The sequence below is a fragment of the Diuraphis noxia genome, unplaced genomic scaffold (genome assembly GCF_037042655.1).
Source record: "Diuraphis noxia isolate RWA-SAM2 unplaced genomic scaffold, SU_Dnox_SAM2 contig0003, whole genome shotgun sequence".
Lineage (NCBI taxonomy): Eukaryota > Metazoa > Arthropoda > Insecta > Hemiptera > Aphididae > Diuraphis > Diuraphis noxia.
The window spans coordinates 82061894-82079762 of record NW_028301713.1 but is presented as its reverse complement, the minus strand read 5'-3'; the positions used below and the strand labels follow the sequence as shown (position 1 = coordinate 82079762).

General features: G+C 25.8%; 5 protein-coding genes across 6 annotated transcripts; 3 read left to right on the top strand and 2 right to left on the bottom strand.

The window, feature by feature from the left end:
* Positions 1–767: 767 nt before the first annotated feature.
* Positions 768–6044, top strand: LOC107170674 (uncharacterized). The gene is made up of 6 exons (XM_015520842.2): positions 768–1022; positions 1116–1246; positions 3264–3459; positions 4385–4673; positions 4741–4904; positions 4977–6044. The coding sequence occupies exons 1-6, from the start codon at positions 986–988 to the stop codon at positions 5156–5158; spliced, it is 999 nt and encodes a 332-aa protein (XP_015376328.1). The 5' UTR covers positions 768–985; the 3' UTR covers positions 5159–6044.
* A 1310-nt stretch (positions 6045–7354) lies between these two features.
* RpL38 (ribosomal protein L38) lies at positions 7355–9335 on the bottom strand. The gene is made up of 4 exons (XM_015520839.2): positions 9174–9335; positions 7726–7786; positions 7536–7658; positions 7355–7473 (listed from the first exon to the last, which is right to left on the bottom strand). Exons 1-4 carry the CDS (start codon positions 9174–9176, stop codon positions 7412–7414), a joined length of 249 nt encoding a protein of 82 aa, XP_015376325.1. The 5' UTR covers positions 9177–9335; the 3' UTR covers positions 7355–7411.
* A 476-nt stretch (positions 9336–9811) lies between these two features.
* LOC149057881 (uncharacterized) lies at positions 9812–13085 on the top strand. Its single transcript, XM_089223841.1, has 2 exons — positions 9812–10030; positions 12837–13085. The coding sequence occupies exons 1-2, from the start codon at positions 9992–9994 to the stop codon at positions 13017–13019; spliced, it is 222 nt and encodes a 73-aa protein (XP_089079967.1). The 5' UTR covers positions 9812–9991; the 3' UTR covers positions 13020–13085.
* Positions 10050–12014, top strand: LOC107170675 (CCA tRNA nucleotidyltransferase 1, mitochondrial). The gene has a single exon (XM_015520843.2). It carries the CDS (start codon positions 10117–10119, stop codon positions 11488–11490), a length of 1374 nt encoding a protein of 457 aa, XP_015376329.2. The 5' UTR covers positions 10050–10116; the 3' UTR covers positions 11491–12014.
* LOC107170676 (soluble calcium-activated nucleotidase 1) lies at positions 13037–17411 on the bottom strand. Of its 2 annotated transcripts, XM_015520845.2 has the most exons (5): positions 17212–17411; positions 17016–17127; positions 16300–16939; positions 13849–14210; positions 13037–13304 (listed from the first exon to the last, which is right to left on the bottom strand). In XM_015520845.2, the coding sequence occupies exons 2-5, from the start codon at positions 17034–17036 to the stop codon at positions 13092–13094; spliced, it is 1236 nt and encodes a 411-aa protein (XP_015376331.2). In that variant the 5' UTR covers positions 17037–17127; positions 17212–17411; the 3' UTR covers positions 13037–13091. The 2 variants fall into 2 exon arrangements, with proteins under 2 accessions (XP_015376331.2, XP_089079964.1); XM_089223838.1 differs by having other exon boundaries at positions 16300–16935; positions 17016–17409.
* Between the last annotated feature and the right edge of the window lie 458 nt (positions 17412–17869).

Below are 17869 nucleotides of genomic sequence, written 5' to 3'. Positions count from 1 at the left end.
TTCTGAAACCCTCACGGCATTATCACGTTTAGAGACCATAATAATTTTAAAATTCGGCAAGTTCTATTAAAACTGTTTACTATGGTCTTGCAGTTATCAATAAATAGTAAATAGTAATTTATTACGATGTAAAAAAATGTATACTACTAAATACAATTTTAACAGACACTGTTTATAACACATTTTTAACTACTCTTACAAATTGCAAGCGCAATAATTAATTAATTAATCAACCAAACAAAGTAGTTTTAAACAATGTAATAAATATTTTAGTTACAGCCTCCAAGGCTATAATTTGATTTACTCATAAATCATAGCCTCACAGCTTATGGCCTACAATAATCAATACCTACTACCTAGGTGGGCTATAGTTAATATTTTTACACACACTTCGGTTAAATGTATAGCCTATTTTAGGTATACTACCGTCATAAAATTATAGCTATACTAATCAGTAATCAGTTATCATTAACAAATACTAAAAAGTAAATACTATTGGGATGTTGGGAATTAAATTTCTTCAGTTTTGTTTTCGAAATGCGTTATTTTATCATTGATAAATTTTATATTTAAAAACCCGCCTAACAGCTGCTGTTATATCCTTACAATTTTCAATGTAATCGATAAATTAAGATATTTACGTAACTTCTTTGAGATTTTTTGGTGATAACGTATTTAGGTCATAACATATTCTATTCTCACAGACTCATAGATGCGATATCTTTAACAATTTGTTTACATTAAAATCGTTTTGTTAAACGTTATTTCAATTTTTAACGGATCAATAGTAAAATTGTTGATAAATTTTTATTCTTTATTAACATTATAGATTTTAATGATTTTATATAGAATGTAGATTATACATATTCAGAGTTAACAATTTAATTTAAGACTTAATTGTTATTGTATGATAGATGATAGATATTTAATCATCGAATAACGTGTATTTTTATTACGTAAAAAAGAAGAAAAATCATCGTATACAATGTGTTCAATCAGAGATTTTTTTCCTATTGAATATAGTAAATTTCAGTATTTTATTAAAGTTTAACATTATAATACTCAAATAAATTAATAATTTTAGTTGATTTATAACTTGGTTTTTTATATTAAAGGAGTCAGCGGAGCCAAGCCCAAGAAAAATTTTATTCAAGAGAATAAGAGATATGTGACTAAATTAGCAAAAGATACTCAGGCGTCAAAAGAAAATGTAAAACCATCAAATAAACCTTGCACCAATATTCAGGTATACCATCAGTCTATTATTTAAGTGTAAATACCATATAAAATTAATTGTGAATTGTGATAAATTGAATACTTCCATATTGTAATAAGTAAGATTTTGATTTAATAGCATGACATTTTGCTCTAATGAAGAATATAAAATCTACCATGGGAAAAAATTAAGATTGCATAAGTATACATTATTTTAACAAGAGGTAAAGTTATTAGTACCTATAGTAGGTATCAGGTTATTATTAATTTTAGAAGCTTTTAACCAAAAGTTATTACAAAAACTTGATAGGTTAGTTTTGTTAATTATTTATAAGTAATGTAACACGTCATTGTTTTATGCATTAGGGTAGGGTATATCAACAGTGATAAATTTTAATAACTAATATTGATATATTTCAGTTTAGAATAAATTTACCATAGGTATTAAATAATAAATTTTTACTTAATATTAACCATTCAGTTCTTGAATTGATGAATTGAGCAGTTGAACGGAAGCTACGTTAAAAGTATATTTTTGCCTAATCCTTCAAATTAATTAAGGTACACTATGTACATTTTTTTACACAGGTTTTAATTTTAAAAAAAAAACTATTCATTACTATTTATTACTATTTCAACTAATAATTAATTTTTAAATACATTAATTTACCTGTTTATATTATTAATTGTAGACATATCTGTCCTATCATTCGACTTCAATTAGTTTTAATAATATACTCTTCATTCTTCAATATGTATATATGTTTTTTATTTATTCATGTATCATAGCAACAATAAAATCAGTGTCTTTCTATTTTACAAGACATACATTTTTAATATCATACCAATATTATTATAAACCATGACAACCAGTTTTCTAACCAGACTAACCGTTTTAACGCCATCATATAAACATAGCAATTAACAACTATTAAGCAGACTTACTCATATTTTACACTTGATAAAAACAAAAAATAATTTTAAATTGATGTATATAATATAATTGTCGAGCTGTAATAGTTAATTCTAAAAGCCAATAGAAAAGAAGAAAAAAATGTTTAATTAAAAAAATATATATTCATAATACCTATGTTTAATAAAACATTTTATTTTAAACCATGTTAATAATGCCTTCAACATCAATATTATTCAATTTATTTTTTTATATTTTGATTGATCATATACTCAACAATAATGGCCATTAGCTGTTTTTGTAGGTGGGGAATTGATTTGGTACAGTCTTGTATATGTAGCAATGATTTGTTGCTAAAAACTGGGGTGGTCATGCATCCGGTAGCTATCAACACTGGTCACACCAGTTATTATGTACTGTTTATATGTTTACATACCTTACATTTGGAGTATTGTGGCAGTTTAGTGTGCGACCCTGCCACACCACACCAATCAATATATTTTTATCTATAGCCATAAACAGGAATGTCTCTAATTTTTATTTTAATGAACAACTTACAACCTCCAGCTAGATAGGAAAAGTTTTGATATCCCGCCACAATAGTTTGTCACTGAATACACACTACAAAAACAATAGTAAAGAGAAACAAAATGTTGTCAGGATACTTTGATACATTTTATCACCAATATTAGTTTGCCACAAATATATTTTGAAGTTACTGAAATAAACAATTAAATTAGTTTGGGATAGAAGGAAAATACCTATAAAGAAATCTATAATTCTGATCATCTAAATTAAACTAGTTTAAAAAGAAAAATGTTTTTATATACATAGTATAAAATATATGATATCTTTAAATTAGATGCAAAATTATATAACTGCACTTGTGAATATTTTTAACTACTTACTACTTAGTATGTAAAAACGAGAATCAATGTTATTTGTGGTAATATTATGCTGAATATCAGTGTTTAACGACAGATATATAAACATAGGCGTATGTTTATATATGGGTTTGTTTTATTTAATTTAACATATTCTATTTATGTTAATTTAAAATATTAATGTATATTTTTTGTTTAAATTTGTATTGTATATATGTTATAATTCATTTTATACTTACAAATATTTGCAGAATTTCAAATTGAGACAAGGGGCAAATAAAGAATCTATCCTGGAAAATTCAAAAAGGAAAATAAAATCTATAGACTTGGATCAAATTGATGCTAGTATCAAATCAATTCGTTCTGCAATAGCTCAAACTAAGATTACTCAAAAAAAATTAGGAATCAAAAATGTTGAAAAATTATCAACGACTTTTAGAGATCAAGGTACTTGTTGCAACATTAAATTCAGTGACTTGGTGAAAGAAATGCCAATCTCGTATCTTGATAATTATCATGAATCAAAAATACAAATTGTCCAATTTTTAAAATTAACGTAGGGACTCTTAAAATGCTATTAATTAATTAAATTAATTTTATTTCATTTCATTGTGTTACTCTCGCTTTGTTTTTAACTTCAAATGTATAATTTTTATTTAGGCATTGGCCACACAGAAAAAAAGTTACTTTTGTCTGATATTAGCCAAAAAATAAAATTTTAAATGAAAAACAAAACTTTTTATACATTCCTAATAATAGTATTCAATTGCACATAAATTGTAATATTGATAACTTAAATTTTAAATAAATTACCCCTATACATATAATATAATATATTATATGCATAAACTTTATTAATTAATTTTGAAATGATCAACATCAATATAGACCCATAGCATTAACTGATCTACTTCTACTACTAATTGTTATAAAATCTAATTTGGTTACACTGCAACAGTGATATTGGTTGTTTCAAACTTTCAACACATATAACATAATCAAGTTTGTAATGACATCGGTGAATTATATCAAATTTATTCAAATGTGAAATTGGCATTGCACCAAGCCACTGAATTTTATCATTGATTAATGGATGTCAAAACTACTTCTGCAATAGTATACCAGATACTTTTATGCAACTCAAAGAAAAAATTATGCTAAAACATTTAAAACTGCATATTTCAATTTGTTTTTAAACCTAATTATAAAAAATGATATAAATATTTTTACTTATCAAGCTAAAACTATATTTTATTAAGTTTTATTTTACATAAATGCAATTTACCTAATCACAGTTAACTAACTACTTGCTAATTATTACTCAACAAATTCTGATAGATATTAATATTGCGGTAAACATGTTTTGTTATAGCTACACAAACAGTAAATCCATATGAAGAAGAAGATAAATTAAAAGATTATATTATCAGATGTCCAATATCAGAAAATTCAGATATGACTAAAACCATTCAAATGAAACAGATGAATACTATTTCTGTGCAAACTGAAAATTCTGAATCAGAGTATTCTAATTTTACATCTAGAAAAAATGCTGATTCTGTACGCCAACAAGATGACAATAAATTCAAAAGGAAACAACAAAATATAGTTAGACTTAAAGAAAACATAATTGGTCATCATCAACCTGGAGAAATACCAAAGTAAAATTAATCTTAAAATATATTTTTAATGATTACTGACTACTGTTATACATTGTTATTCTTATAGATATCTGAAAGACCGTAAAGCATTGAAAGAAAAAAATGAGAAAGAAATTCAGAAGAAATTGGCAATTAGGCGTGAATTGGGCCTTGATGATCCAGCATGCCCTCCAGGCCATATATTATTACCAGAACCAGAGCGTCTTGAACATCTTGCTAAAATAAAAAAAGGTAACAGTTAATGTTTTAAATAATCCATATTTAACAAAGTAATTTACCGTATAATACATTTTTTTGATATAGATTATAATGAATTGGTATTGCAATTAAATATGTTGCCCGTCAGTTCAGATTCATATAAAATGAAAGAGAAACGTAAGCGCATAGAAAAAGAATTGGATCAAGTACAACTAGGTATTAAACTATTTTCTAAAGAGAAATTATATGTTAAAATCAATCAAAAAATAGCTGCTTCTTACAAATAATTAATTCAATATTATTTAATTAATAAATCAATTAAATGTAGTATGTTAATGTATTTATAAAAAATTTTAATTGTTTGTTGAACGTTTGAATTATTTTTAAGAAATATGTGTATTTTATTTACTATCTGATCATTTACTAATTATTACATTATCTGTTATTTTATAATTTAAAAATTCTGCTGTGATTTATTTTAATTTGACAATATTATACAATTATTAGGAATAAGAATTTTGAATTAATATTTTATGATGTATAACATGATTATTATATTATCCGATATCTGTAGCTATAATAATTAATAAAATATTCTTATTCTTATTTTTCTACAAATATTTTTTTCAACAAAATTATCGACATTGTAACAAATGTTTACTTTAGATAATTCCATATACGTATGCAATGTCTCAGTCTTACTAATGCATGATATATTAAAATGTACAGTTCAAACTTTGTCTTTTATACTTGTTTTATAGTTAAATGACATATTATCAAATTTAAATGTATAAGATCATCTGTATTACAATATTTTAATTTTTGAATGAGTGTTATGTATAATATATAAAATATTAAAATATCACTAATTGAAGATTCTCAAAATTCACATAACAATTAAAATATGATCAAAAATCACCAAGAGAAGACAAATATTGTTCTTAAATTTAAGTTTGATAATAGCTCAATTCACTCTAATATTTAAGTTAATAACACTAAATTGAAATTGCTGGACATTTTGATATATTAAGTGTTGTTAAGATGGAGACGTTACATACGGATATGATGTACTTTTAAGGCACATTTTATTGGCGATTACTTTTTGCCAGTACTTGAGAAGAATTCATTTGTGTAATTTTTTGTTTAATATAATGCAAACATTAACAAGTTTAATTTTTCAAACTTATTATGAGGTACCTTTTAACTTGTAGTCAGTATTTTAGCTGTTTTCTTCAAAACAGTTGATAGTATTTGTCAAACATAATTTGCAGATTATTTAGTAGTACAAATTTTATTATATTTTTGATGGAAAAATTTTGTGGACCATTGCTACAGGCCAGTCGTAAATACATTTTAATTAGTATTAATGAATTAATGAAATTATTGTAATAATACAATCAATCGTTAATTCATTAGCGTACATATTTTCCTAACAAAAGTGGTCTATTCATTTTTGTTTTCTAAAGTTTGTATAAAAATTAATAAATATTAGAAATTTACGGTCACTGACTATAGTTCACGATACGCATATGATCTACTCTAAATAATTTTCTGTGGCCACTATTATAAGTTCACAAGTATTAGATTATAAGTAAATACTGAAGAGGTACTTCAGAAGAAGTGGATATACTTTACAATGCATTTCCAAACAAAACTCATGAAAAGAAAAAATTCACAAATTGAAAACAATTTCTATTTTGGAAATTTAATATAGTCATAAACACTTTTTATGAATTATGATCATCTGATGGCTTATATCGTTTACTAAATACCATTAGAGGATTAAAAATATTTAAAGAATATTTAGTTTTTTCACTGAAAATTCTATTACATTAACAACTGCCAGGTATACCTACAAATCATTGTGCATTTAAAATTTAGACTTTATAAAATATAGACAAGTAATTACTTGTCTGAGAAGAGGGTTTGCAGCACGCAGCCCCCAATGCTAGAAAGTTAATTTTTTTACAATATTGGATTAAATAATTGATCATAAACATATAGTACAATAACTTAATGTCTTATTAATGGTGAGAAAAAAGCATCCTTTTTTATAATTTGTTTAGTTTTATTTTGATGCCCAATTTGATTTAACTCAAGTAAATATGGAACAAAAATAATGAATTGATAAACATTGTAATAGGTCATATTATAGAATATTAATTTTGATAGTAAACCAATACTGATTAACATAAACAAATAATAATTCCTACCATATATAATCGCATATACTAGCAACTTTGTACTTTTATCTAAATAGTAAGACAATTACAATTTTAAAAGATATATTTCTAATCCTCTATTTTCAAGAGAAATAACTTAACATAGCAAATGCCAAGTAAAGCATTTCTCTTAATCTGTGTTGGTAAGCTAATATCCGTTATGGAAATTACAATTAATATTGCCATGTTTATCACATATTCATCATTGTTCTGTTTTCTTAATTGATAATTTATAGGAACTTAATGAAAAAGAACATACAATTTACATGTAATAAAGTTAATTATATTTAATATAAACATTAATCCACAGCAACCTTATCATTTTTTCTCTTTATCGTCAGTGTTCATTTTTTTACATTTGATCTCTTTCACTTGAAGACCTACAATAAAAAATTAAATAATAAATATAATAAATTAATAGTATTTAATTCAAATAACTTACCAGGAGGCAATGATTGTTTAAGTTTTTCTGCCTTTTCCTTGTCTGTAATTACTAAGGTGTAAAGGAATCGAGAACAACGAACCTTGAATTTAACATTTTCAATGTTCTTCTTAATCTTGACAGCTATATAAATAATATAAATTAAATACATGTAAGTACAGCTATATTAATTAGAAAACACAATTATTACATTTGGCATCCTTCCTTCTAGCCTTCAGGAGAAAATCTTTGATTTCCTTGATTTCTTGCGGCTGAAAAGTAAAATATTAATATTAATAAAATAAAGACCAAGTCTAGTTATTAACTTTAGTTTTGTTTCCTTAAGGATGAAATGGAATTTATGTTTTAACTAATATCATTCAAGCCATTGATTTTTAATTTAATATCAGAACATACCACTCTTTCACTATCTTTCATAGAGGAAAATAAAGTAAGAAAAGAATTTTCATATCTGCCTTCTACTATTATAATTTACAATACAAAATAGTAAATTTACTCAGGTTAATATTCTCCCTAGGACAAAATATAAACATTTTTATGGGTAATGGATATGACACAAAATTTACTTGATTTTATTTTAACAAAATAAAGACCTCATAATAGGTACATAATGATTAAGGCTTAATTAACAATACTGACTTCAGAATTACGTCCCTTAATATACATTCACTTAAATGATCAGTACGTAAGATTCATCATTAAAGTATTATCAATATTACATATTCAGAATTACGTCTCTTAATATACAATCACTAAAATGATCAGTACATAAGATTTATCATTAAATTATTAATGATATTACTGTTAAATTTATTATATTTTCAGAATTACGTCCCTTAACATACAATCACTAAAATGATCAGTACATAAGATTCATCATTAAATTATTATCAATATAACATATTATTCAGAATTACGTCCCTTAATATATAATCACTAAAATGATCAGTACATAAGATTCATCATTAAATTATTATTGATATTACTGTTAAATTTATTAAATTTTCAGAATTACGTCCCTTAATATATAATCACTAAAATTATCAGTATATAAGATTCATCATTAAATCATAAACAATATCAGGTACATGCTAAACAATTATAAAATCTTCAGAATTACGTCCCTTAATATACAATCACTTAAATGATCAGCCTGTAAGGTTCATCATTTGTTAAAATAATGTAAATTAAGTAAGCATATTGATAATTGTTCAATATTACATTTCATTCAAAGTTGTATTAATTATCATAACATTTAATCCAATATAGAAGTATGTAAAATAAGATTAAAATTATGAAAAAATTGCTAAAGATTATTTAATATGTTTTCAATCTGTTTGAACTACCTACCTACTTTATTAGGTAATTAAAAAATATTTTAAACACGCGCAATATCGAAAAGTAAGTATTAAACCAGATATTATAAATAAGATGCATACTAAGCGATCAAACAGAAAAATCATGTACCACGAAAACATTAATAAAATGTTAATTATAAAAGACGTTCTGAGCAAAAAACCATGTGACAAGATAGAGCAATGGAGGTTAGGCTGTGCGAGTATTACATAGAAATATTGTATACTAACATAAAACTAAAGTTTAAAATTTTTCATAGTCATTTCATTATAAAACGCTTACCATATTCTGTTAGGTAGTCACCAGTTGACGTCCTGAAAAAAAGTTAATGAATTTGGTTTGGCAAGTGGCAAGTGGCAACAAAACTTCAAAAATGGTAAAATGAGAATGACAAAATGTTACACGGATTAAATCGCACGAAAAACGGAAAGAAAACATTACAACTTGCAACGCGGACTACAGTGATATCAAAACAATCGGACAAAGATAATTTATCGATGTTTAAATAAGTTGCTTAAATAATTAATTTTATAAATTATCACTTGCTCTAAATATTATTTTATGGATTTAAATAAATTCAAATAGTTTCAGGTTAATTTTAAGCTGAATAAAAATTTGTTAATGACTTTTCTTCAATTAAATAACTCATCATTACTTTTTTGAAATCGATAAATATCGATTAAAATGTAATTGTATAACCTCTAAAACCTCACCAGTGCAGGCAGTTTTCGAGAACTCAAACTGACATACCTAAATTATCATCAATATTTAATTTACAATACGATATTTGGGAAGAAAATTCTTTACGGACCGGTACGTATCGCTCAAAGATAAGTAAATGAATCGCTGGTATATCGCAAGAACTTACAACAACTGTATGACATGAATTAAATGTTGTTTAACCGGTACGTATCGAAGCGCTCCACTTCAAGCAATTTATTCCTCGAAAAAAATTATTGTACAATGTATACTTTTTGATAATTTTCAATAAATAAAAATATTTACAATGCGTTCCGAGTGTTCACTGTTCAGTGTTCTACTGTTCTGACATCTTCCCATGTCAGATACCTAGGTTGTTATTATAGAAAAAAATTCAAATAATGGATAAACATTTAGTAGATTTTGACTGGAAATTAAAGGTAAATTTTTGAGGTATAGATGTTCATTTTAGTAATTTAATATTTATGATGAAAGATTTTCTTTTGATGTGTTGTTATATTTTATTATGAATTATTTGTTTAAACTGTTTTCATTACGTCCATATCAACCATATCCTTCTCGTTTTCTGAGTTTTATAAATCCAGTCGTTAGTTACAATCTTAAACCACGACCAACACCAGCAATCATGAAGCTTGAAAGTTCACAATACGGTTTTATATTTTCTCCACAACTTACCCAAGTTTTACAAGTTTTTGACAAGTACAAGTACGAAATAAGACTTTGTGGAGGTGCAGTACGTGATATTCTGTTGGGCAAGACTCCTACTGATCTGGATTTTGCCACTACAGCCACCCCTGATGAAATGATTGAAATGATGGAGAATGAAAATATTAGAATAGTTAATAAAGGTGGTTTAAAACATGGAACTGTAACTACTCATGTTGATGGTGTTAATTTTGAACTTACCACTCTGAGAATTGATGTTGTCACTGATGGTAGACATGCTGATGTTGAATTCACTAAGGATTGGTTACTAGATGCAGGGCGAAGAGATTTAACGGTGAATTCTATGTTCTTAGGAATGGATGGCACCATATATGATTATTTTAATGGATATGAAGATTTGAAGAAGCGGCAAATAAGATTTGTTGGTGATGCCAAATTGCGCATCACAGAGGATTATTTGAGAATTTTAAGGTACTTCAGATTTTATGGTCGTTTGGCTACTGCACCCAATCTTCATGATGAATATATACTTGAAGCAATACGAGAAAAAGGCAATGGACTTAAAAATATATCTGGTGAACGGATTTGGTCAGAACTTCATAAAATTTTAGAAGGAAACTATGGACCTGATATTATGAAGACTCTTTTAAATTTAGGCCTAAGTCCATATATTGGTCTTCCAGATCAACCTAATGTAGATGAGTTCGATAAAGTTATTAATCAAAGCAAAGGATTAAAATTAAAACCAATTACTATGTTAATAGCATTTTTAAAAGATGCACAAGAAATGATTGAACTAAACAATCGATTAAAGTTTCGAGTGTTTGACAGAGACTTGGGATTATTCTTAATAGAAAGTAGAGATAAAAAATGGACACCAGACACCATTAAAATGAATAAAATTAAAATTATACAAAATCCAACCAAACAAAATGTTATGAAAGTGTATGTTGAACAGTTATTGATGTATAACAACGATAGAAGAATTCTTGAGGAATTTCAAAAATGGACACCATTAAAATTTCCTATTACAGGAAATATGATTAAAAATCATGGGGTGAAAGATGGAAAGAAAATCGGAATAATTTTGAGGAAACTTATTGAATACTGGGCAGATGATGATTTCCAAACAGATGTCGAGGAGTTACTGAATTTAATACCTAAAGCTGAAAATGAATTGAGCTGCAGTTTTAAAAAATCTCAGATGGATTGATAAACAAAACCTACCTATATAATTATTTTAAAAAAAATTGTATTTAAATTTCTTTTTATAAAATTGGTTAATTTTTTATTAAGTAATTAAAAAAGTATATTATTGTTCAGAAAGATGAACTATTTCTTACAGGACTATAGCATTACATATTAATATATTATACAACAAATTTGTATTTCCTCAAACAAAAAAAATTGTTAAATTGATAAAATAGCAGCAAAAAAATGTAATGTAAATCTTTAAGAATCAAAAAATAAATAATGCATCTGAATTAATTGTTATAACTTTTGGTTAAAACCAACACAGTTTTGTTAATCATTTTAGAATCTTTTTAAGCATTTGTTAATAAAAATAGCACTGTATAATCAACTTAAAAATTAAATCTACATTCAATATTTAAAAATGTATTGATCATTCATGGCACATCCAAAACTTAAATTATATTTTATAATGTTCTATATTCTGTGATTGCCAATAAATTGTTGTTACGTTATTGTTGGGTACAGACAATATTTTTACTAAAACCATTTTTTATTTAGATTTATAAATTGTATCAGATATCGGTCAAAGAGTTAGTGGTTTGGCACTACACTTTCTGGTTTATCATTTTCCTTTCATTAGATGGCCGATTATTTAAGTTAAAAGAATAAAAATATGCATATTGGTTTGATAGAACTTCAGATATATACGTTCAAATATACACACAGTAGTAACTCATTAATTTGAAAAGTTGTTTAATAATGCATATCATTGGTACTTATATAAATTTAATATGATTGGAATATTTCATGATAATATATCTTATTATTTTGTGCCGCAGACTAAAATAAACATGAAAACAAATTCCACGGAAAACTAAGAAACTATTTTTATAATTTATTATACTCATTTTTTTATTGAACAATAATTAAATAATATGTACCTTGGCTCATTGCATTGATTATTTAATTTAATTTGTACACCCTAAAGTTCCAATAAGTGTTTTAATTAGGTTCTGTTGTATTAAGATAATATATGTAAACGCTTATATATCTATTTAACATCCCTACATTTTTTTTAAATTATAACCGTAATTCCCTCAAAGTTAAATTAAGCTTATATTGTTCGATTTTGTTTTCAGAACAACCTATTCTTTGAATTTTTCAGTTAAAATTAATTATTGAAGAAATAAACATACATATTATTATAGTATGTTCTTGTATACATGTTATATTTTAACTAAAAATATTGATTATCTTAACAAGTATCTGTGTAAATTATCTTCTGTGAATAAAATAAATGTTATGTATTATTTCAACTGTGGTTGAACATAGGAACTTAAAATTATTTTTTTTTACATTTTTTAGTATGTAATGGGCAGCAGCTCATTAAGCACATTGGAAGAACCATTACTTCAAGTTATATTGCATTTAAAGGATGGCCCTAGGTCAAATAATACAGAAAATCCAAAAATATCAGAAAATGTTTTCATCGAATTTTCTCAAGAAGAACTCTCAATATTTATAGAAAAGCTCAAACAGTCCTTATAGGTAACATACAACACATGTTAACATTATAAATACATTATTTATATAATAAAAATCACAACATTTTGATATGACTCATATAAATTCTAATCCTTCATATTTAAGATCAGCTACTTTTATTTCTGGTAGTATAATTGTTCCATCAATATTAAATGCTGTAATATAACTAGCTGTTTTTGAACCAACTTCTTCAGATTTAAGTGCAACAATAACTCTATCATTTGTACCAGGTAAAAATTTGAAACTAGAATATCCATGAGTAGGTACTATCTTGCCAATATGTACTACCTATGAACATCAAATAATATTAAAATTAAAATCTTTAAATTTAATATTGTAAACCTTGAATCCACATTCTACAAGAACACTTTAACTACCATTTAATAATGTACCTACCAATATATATATATATATTTTTTTTTTTAATATGATTTATGGAACAAAACTATACTTCTGGAATATAAATTAATTTTAGTTACAACTGTTATAAAAGTTATTAATGTTTTCTGTGCATGTAACTTTATATTTTAAATTGAAATATTTGATGAATTTTATATTGACATATTATTTAGATTGGTCAAATTTGTTCAAGTATTCTAAATCCAAAATTGACAAAAAGAAAAAAACTCCAAATTATATTTTTGAAAATTTTTTAAAACATACTTATTACTTTAATAGTTAATGTTTTAATAAGTAATTTGGAAAAATATTTTTATTAAAATAGCAATTGAAGTATCACAATTTATAAATTGTATAGAATTGTGAAAAATCGTCACTAGACTCCCTTACGTTATTGAGTTATAGTGTTCCTTACTTTGGTGGACTAAATTACCTTAATATCATTAAAATTATTATTGGCTGATATCAACATATTTGTAGCCATGTACTCATCGTCATTGTCATTATACTGTTTTGATGAACTCCTCCGTGGTAAGAAGAACCATCGTTTGTGTATTTGACTCCATACACAAGATTCGTGTATCATATATCCAGGGTAATTTATTTTGGCTGCTTTGCGAATTGCAATATAGTTATCTGTCCAGTTGACATGGGTTACATATCCAAATTTATTAATAATTTTTATCCACATTGGATTATTATTAACAAATTCTCCCGTAGAAGAGGTCCATTCTTTGCCCATACTCCCAACATATAAATCAGAGTTATATATAGTAGCCCATTCACTTTTAAATCCTGAAAATCATGTTAGTTTTAATTAAATAATCGTAAACAATATAATTTGTGTAACAAACAAAGCATTATTTACAATAATAAATAATAATTTACTTTTATAGTTTTATCTAACAAGATATATTTTAAGTAGTTAAATGTACATTCAATTTGTGAATATTAATTGTTTTTATTTAAATATATTCAATCTGTTTACAACAAAAACGTTAAAAAAATAAGGATGACAACATTGTATATACAAAAAACACGAATAACATAAAAGGGATACCATTTAATGACAGAACCTCAAAAAAATTCTTATTTCTTTTTTTCTATTTTAGAAAGTCTCCAGACGAGTTTCTTTAAAGTCGATGTGAAATTTGCGGTAACATAAGAGTGGACATATACTGTTTGCATTTATAGGACATTATTATATTAAGGAGTGTTGCGTTTGTTATGAAGCACCAGTGATGAGTCTTAGGGTAGGTAATCGATTGAAAGAGATGGATAGGGTGAATGTTTACTGATTTTTCTGTGCCCCAAATTTGGATGCTGTAATATTATACTGGCCTGATGATAGTTTTGTACTGCAGTAATTTGTTTTTAAGAATCAAATTAGATTTAACTATTTAAGTAGAGATCTAAGTAGATAAAGGCAAGAGTTCAGTTGTTAGTGTTTTTGCTTGATGTGGTTTGACCAGGTTAATCTTTTATCCAGAGTTATACTTAAGTATTTGGTTGACTGGTGAAGTGAAATTGGTTATTGAATTTTAGAGGGGAACATTCCATTTTGTTTCAGGAAAAGTTTACTTAAACGGATTTTTCATTATTGAATTTGATTTTCCAGTTTTTAGCCCAAGGTTCTATAGTATTTAGATGTAATTGTAGATTTTGAGACACAACATCCAAATATTTAGAGTTGTCAGCAAATGAGGCGAGAATAGTTTGGTTGCTATAGGTATATCAGAGGTAAATATATTATAAAGTGTAGGAGAAAGGTATAGGACTACCCAAGGGGACTTCAGCTTTAATATTCTATACAGTTGAATAATTATTTATTGACCGACTGAAAGTGACAGATTTTCTAGAAATTATTTTAATATTAAATAATATGGCAAAGGGAGGAAGTGTTTTAGCTTATGAGAACGCTACAACCGCATGTGCTGTCTCCATCTTACAAGTGCGTAACATTGCAAAAACTGTTTGGCGCGGGAAAGAACTGAGAAAGATAAAGTTATAACTAAGAAACGAAATTGTCACCACATAAAAAGAAGAATTTTGTCTGTGCAATATCGTTTTTATTTTTTCGATATCATTTTATATATATATATATCAATATAATACATTAATTTTGTGTTTTTTAAGCATGAATAACTTTTTTTGTATTTCTGTTAATATACGTAGTTGAAGGTCTGAGATATATCTAAAAACATTTCAAGGAATTGTTACTTAGTCTCAAAATAGGTTGAGATTTTATTTATGATTCTAATTCGTAAAATAAAAATTGCAAGCTAATCATTAATTAAATCTATATATTTAAATCATTTGACAATCAAATGCATCAGATATAATTTATTTGAAACAAATAAAAAAATGCCACTAGCACATCAAGTTATTTCAAAAATATTAGTAAAATCTAAAAAGCTATTATTGCCTATTTTCAATTTATTATAGACAGGTTTGTAAAATTTTTGCTGTGATTATTGTTTTAGATTTAATTATGTATAAAATGTATTCATTCATATTAAATGGTTATTCTATGAACATGATGTACCAATTGTTTAAATTTTTGGATTATTTAGTGATTAACAATTTAAAATTAAGTAACCAGAACTGTTATTGCTTAACATGTTGCAAATATACGTTGTATACACTATATTTAATCAACAACAATTTTAATGGGAGTTTGTACAAAATGTATTCCAATATTATAGTATTAAATATATCACATTATTATTTCAATTATTACAAATATATTAAGTTTAACTCTCCATATAATACTATATGGATAAAAATAAACAAAAGCAGTAATTATTAGAATATATCAAATAAATTAATGTAAAATCACAGAATCAAATTATTTATTTAATTTATTCTGTGGTATAACATATACCTTTAAAATCAGTTCCATCTCCATCCATAAGTATTATCCAAGGTAAAACAGTATCATCTTCATTAATTTTATAAATGATACCTGTCCGATCATCAAATGAATATATTTTGCCGTTAAATGTAACCAGTTCCGAAAGTTCCATTCCTCGGCCTCCCATGGATATAGATGATTTCAATATTTTAGGCTGTTCAAGGTCCCATACCAGTTCTATAGAGTTATTAGTTGTATACCAAGTAAGGAATCCTTTTTTATAATAGCTGTACCACATATTTTTTTCAGTTTGACTTTTAGATGCTTTATCTAAATCACTAATAATAGCTATACGAAATTTCATACCCACATTGTCAATAGAAACTGGTAGAGACAATGGATACTTTGATTTAGTTAATCTGTGTACAAATTTATCATGTGGACGATTAAGGCTATAACTGACAAGTTTGGGTGCTGTATATGACATATTATACAGTACTATTAAGAATAAAATACCAATTAATGAGACAAAAATAACAAAATGTGTTTGAAAACGTATAGTAGAATTTGAAATGCGGTATGCATGAGAAGAACTTAAGCTTTGACGAAGCTCTTTTAACATGGTTGAGCTTTGATCTGATTTTTTTAAATCATATACATTAAGATCTATCTGAAAAAAAAATAACAAGATTTTAAATGTCATGTGGTATAATATGATGGCTGGTGACAATAATATAAATACTTACATAGCTATGATCTGTACTCATAATGAGCTATAACCATTTAATGTAAACATTCGACATTGGTTAGAAATAATTTCAGATGTCATGACATAAAGGGATTCAGTTTAACTGAAAACTAAATTCAACGCCATAAATATACAAATTACAAAGATTGACCACAATAAAAAAAAAAAGTTATTAAGCTATAGATAATATGTACCAGCAAACTGAGCAATCTAGTTTAACCTATGCAATAAAAAAAGTAGAAAATAATTATTAATTTCATTTACACTATCTATTGCCTTATTCATCTTGTATTATTATTTACAAAATTGAAAATGCCAAAATGTAAATCGTGGCTACTGGCTATTGCCTATTTAGTATTTGCCTATTAGTCTATTACCTATCTTTAGACCACGGAATACATAGATAAGAATTTAAAACACATGATAACGATAAATATATTTTATATTTTATCATATGAATGCAACATACGATACTATTGATACCATAATTATACCACAGATTATATGAAAACAGATAGTGCACTTCCTATAACGCAATGCAAAAAATGAATACGGTGTTCTAATTGGTTTCCGCCCAAATCAGTGTTACCACAAATGCCAATGCTAATTTATTTGATATACATTCATACAATATTTTTGAAATTTGGATAACTTACTCACGTTTTATACGTAGGTATTTCAGTTTTTGTCATAAGTTCTTCCAAACCAAAAGATATGTTATTCCTGATTTCACCAAAATCTTTTTGTTTGTTGTGTAATCTTTTTGCGTTATTACACACCGAATGAACAAAAAATGTATTCAAAAAATCAATTTTGAGTCATTTCGATACACTAATGTTTGAAATTACTTTA

Coding starts and splice junctions, on each gene's coding strand:
- LOC107170674 (XM_015520842.2), top strand. CDS start 986: ATGTGTTCAATCAGAGATTTTTTTCCTATTGAATATA. Junction 3,460..4,384: donor AACGACTTTTAGAGATCAAG/GTACTTGTTGCA, acceptor GTTTTGTTATAG/CTACACAAACAGTAAATCCA. Junction 4,905..4,976: donor TCTTGCTAAAATAAAAAAAG/GTAACAGTTAAT, acceptor TTTTTGATATAG/ATTATAATGAATTGGTATTG.
- RpL38 (XM_015520839.2), bottom strand. Junction 7,659..7,725: donor TAGAAGGAAGGATGCCAAAT/GTAATAATTGTG, acceptor TTATTTATATAG/CTGTCAAGATTAAGAAGAAC. Junction 7,474..7,535: donor TAAACAATCATTGCCTCCTG/GTAAGTTATTTG, acceptor TTTTTATTGTAG/GTCTTCAAGTGAAAGAGATC.
- LOC149057881 (XM_089223841.1), top strand. CDS start 9,992: ATGGATAAACATTTAGTAGATTTTGACTGGAAATTAAAG. Junction 10,031..12,836: donor ATTTTGACTGGAAATTAAAG/GTAAATTTTTGA, acceptor TACATTTTTTAG/TATGTAATGGGCAGCAGCTC.
- LOC107170675 (XM_015520843.2), top strand. CDS start 10,117: ATGAATTATTTGTTTAAACTGTTTTCATTACGTCCATATCAACCATAT.
- LOC107170676 (XM_015520845.2), bottom strand. CDS start 17,036: ATGAGTACAGATCATAGCTAT. Junction 16,940..17,015: donor TGAGTACAGATCATAGCTAT/GTAAGTATTTAT, acceptor TTTTTTTTTCAG/ATAGATCTTAATGTATATGA. Junction 14,211..16,299: donor AGATGGAACTGATTTTAAAG/GTATATGTTATA, acceptor CATGATTTTCAG/GATTTAAAAGTGAATGGGCT.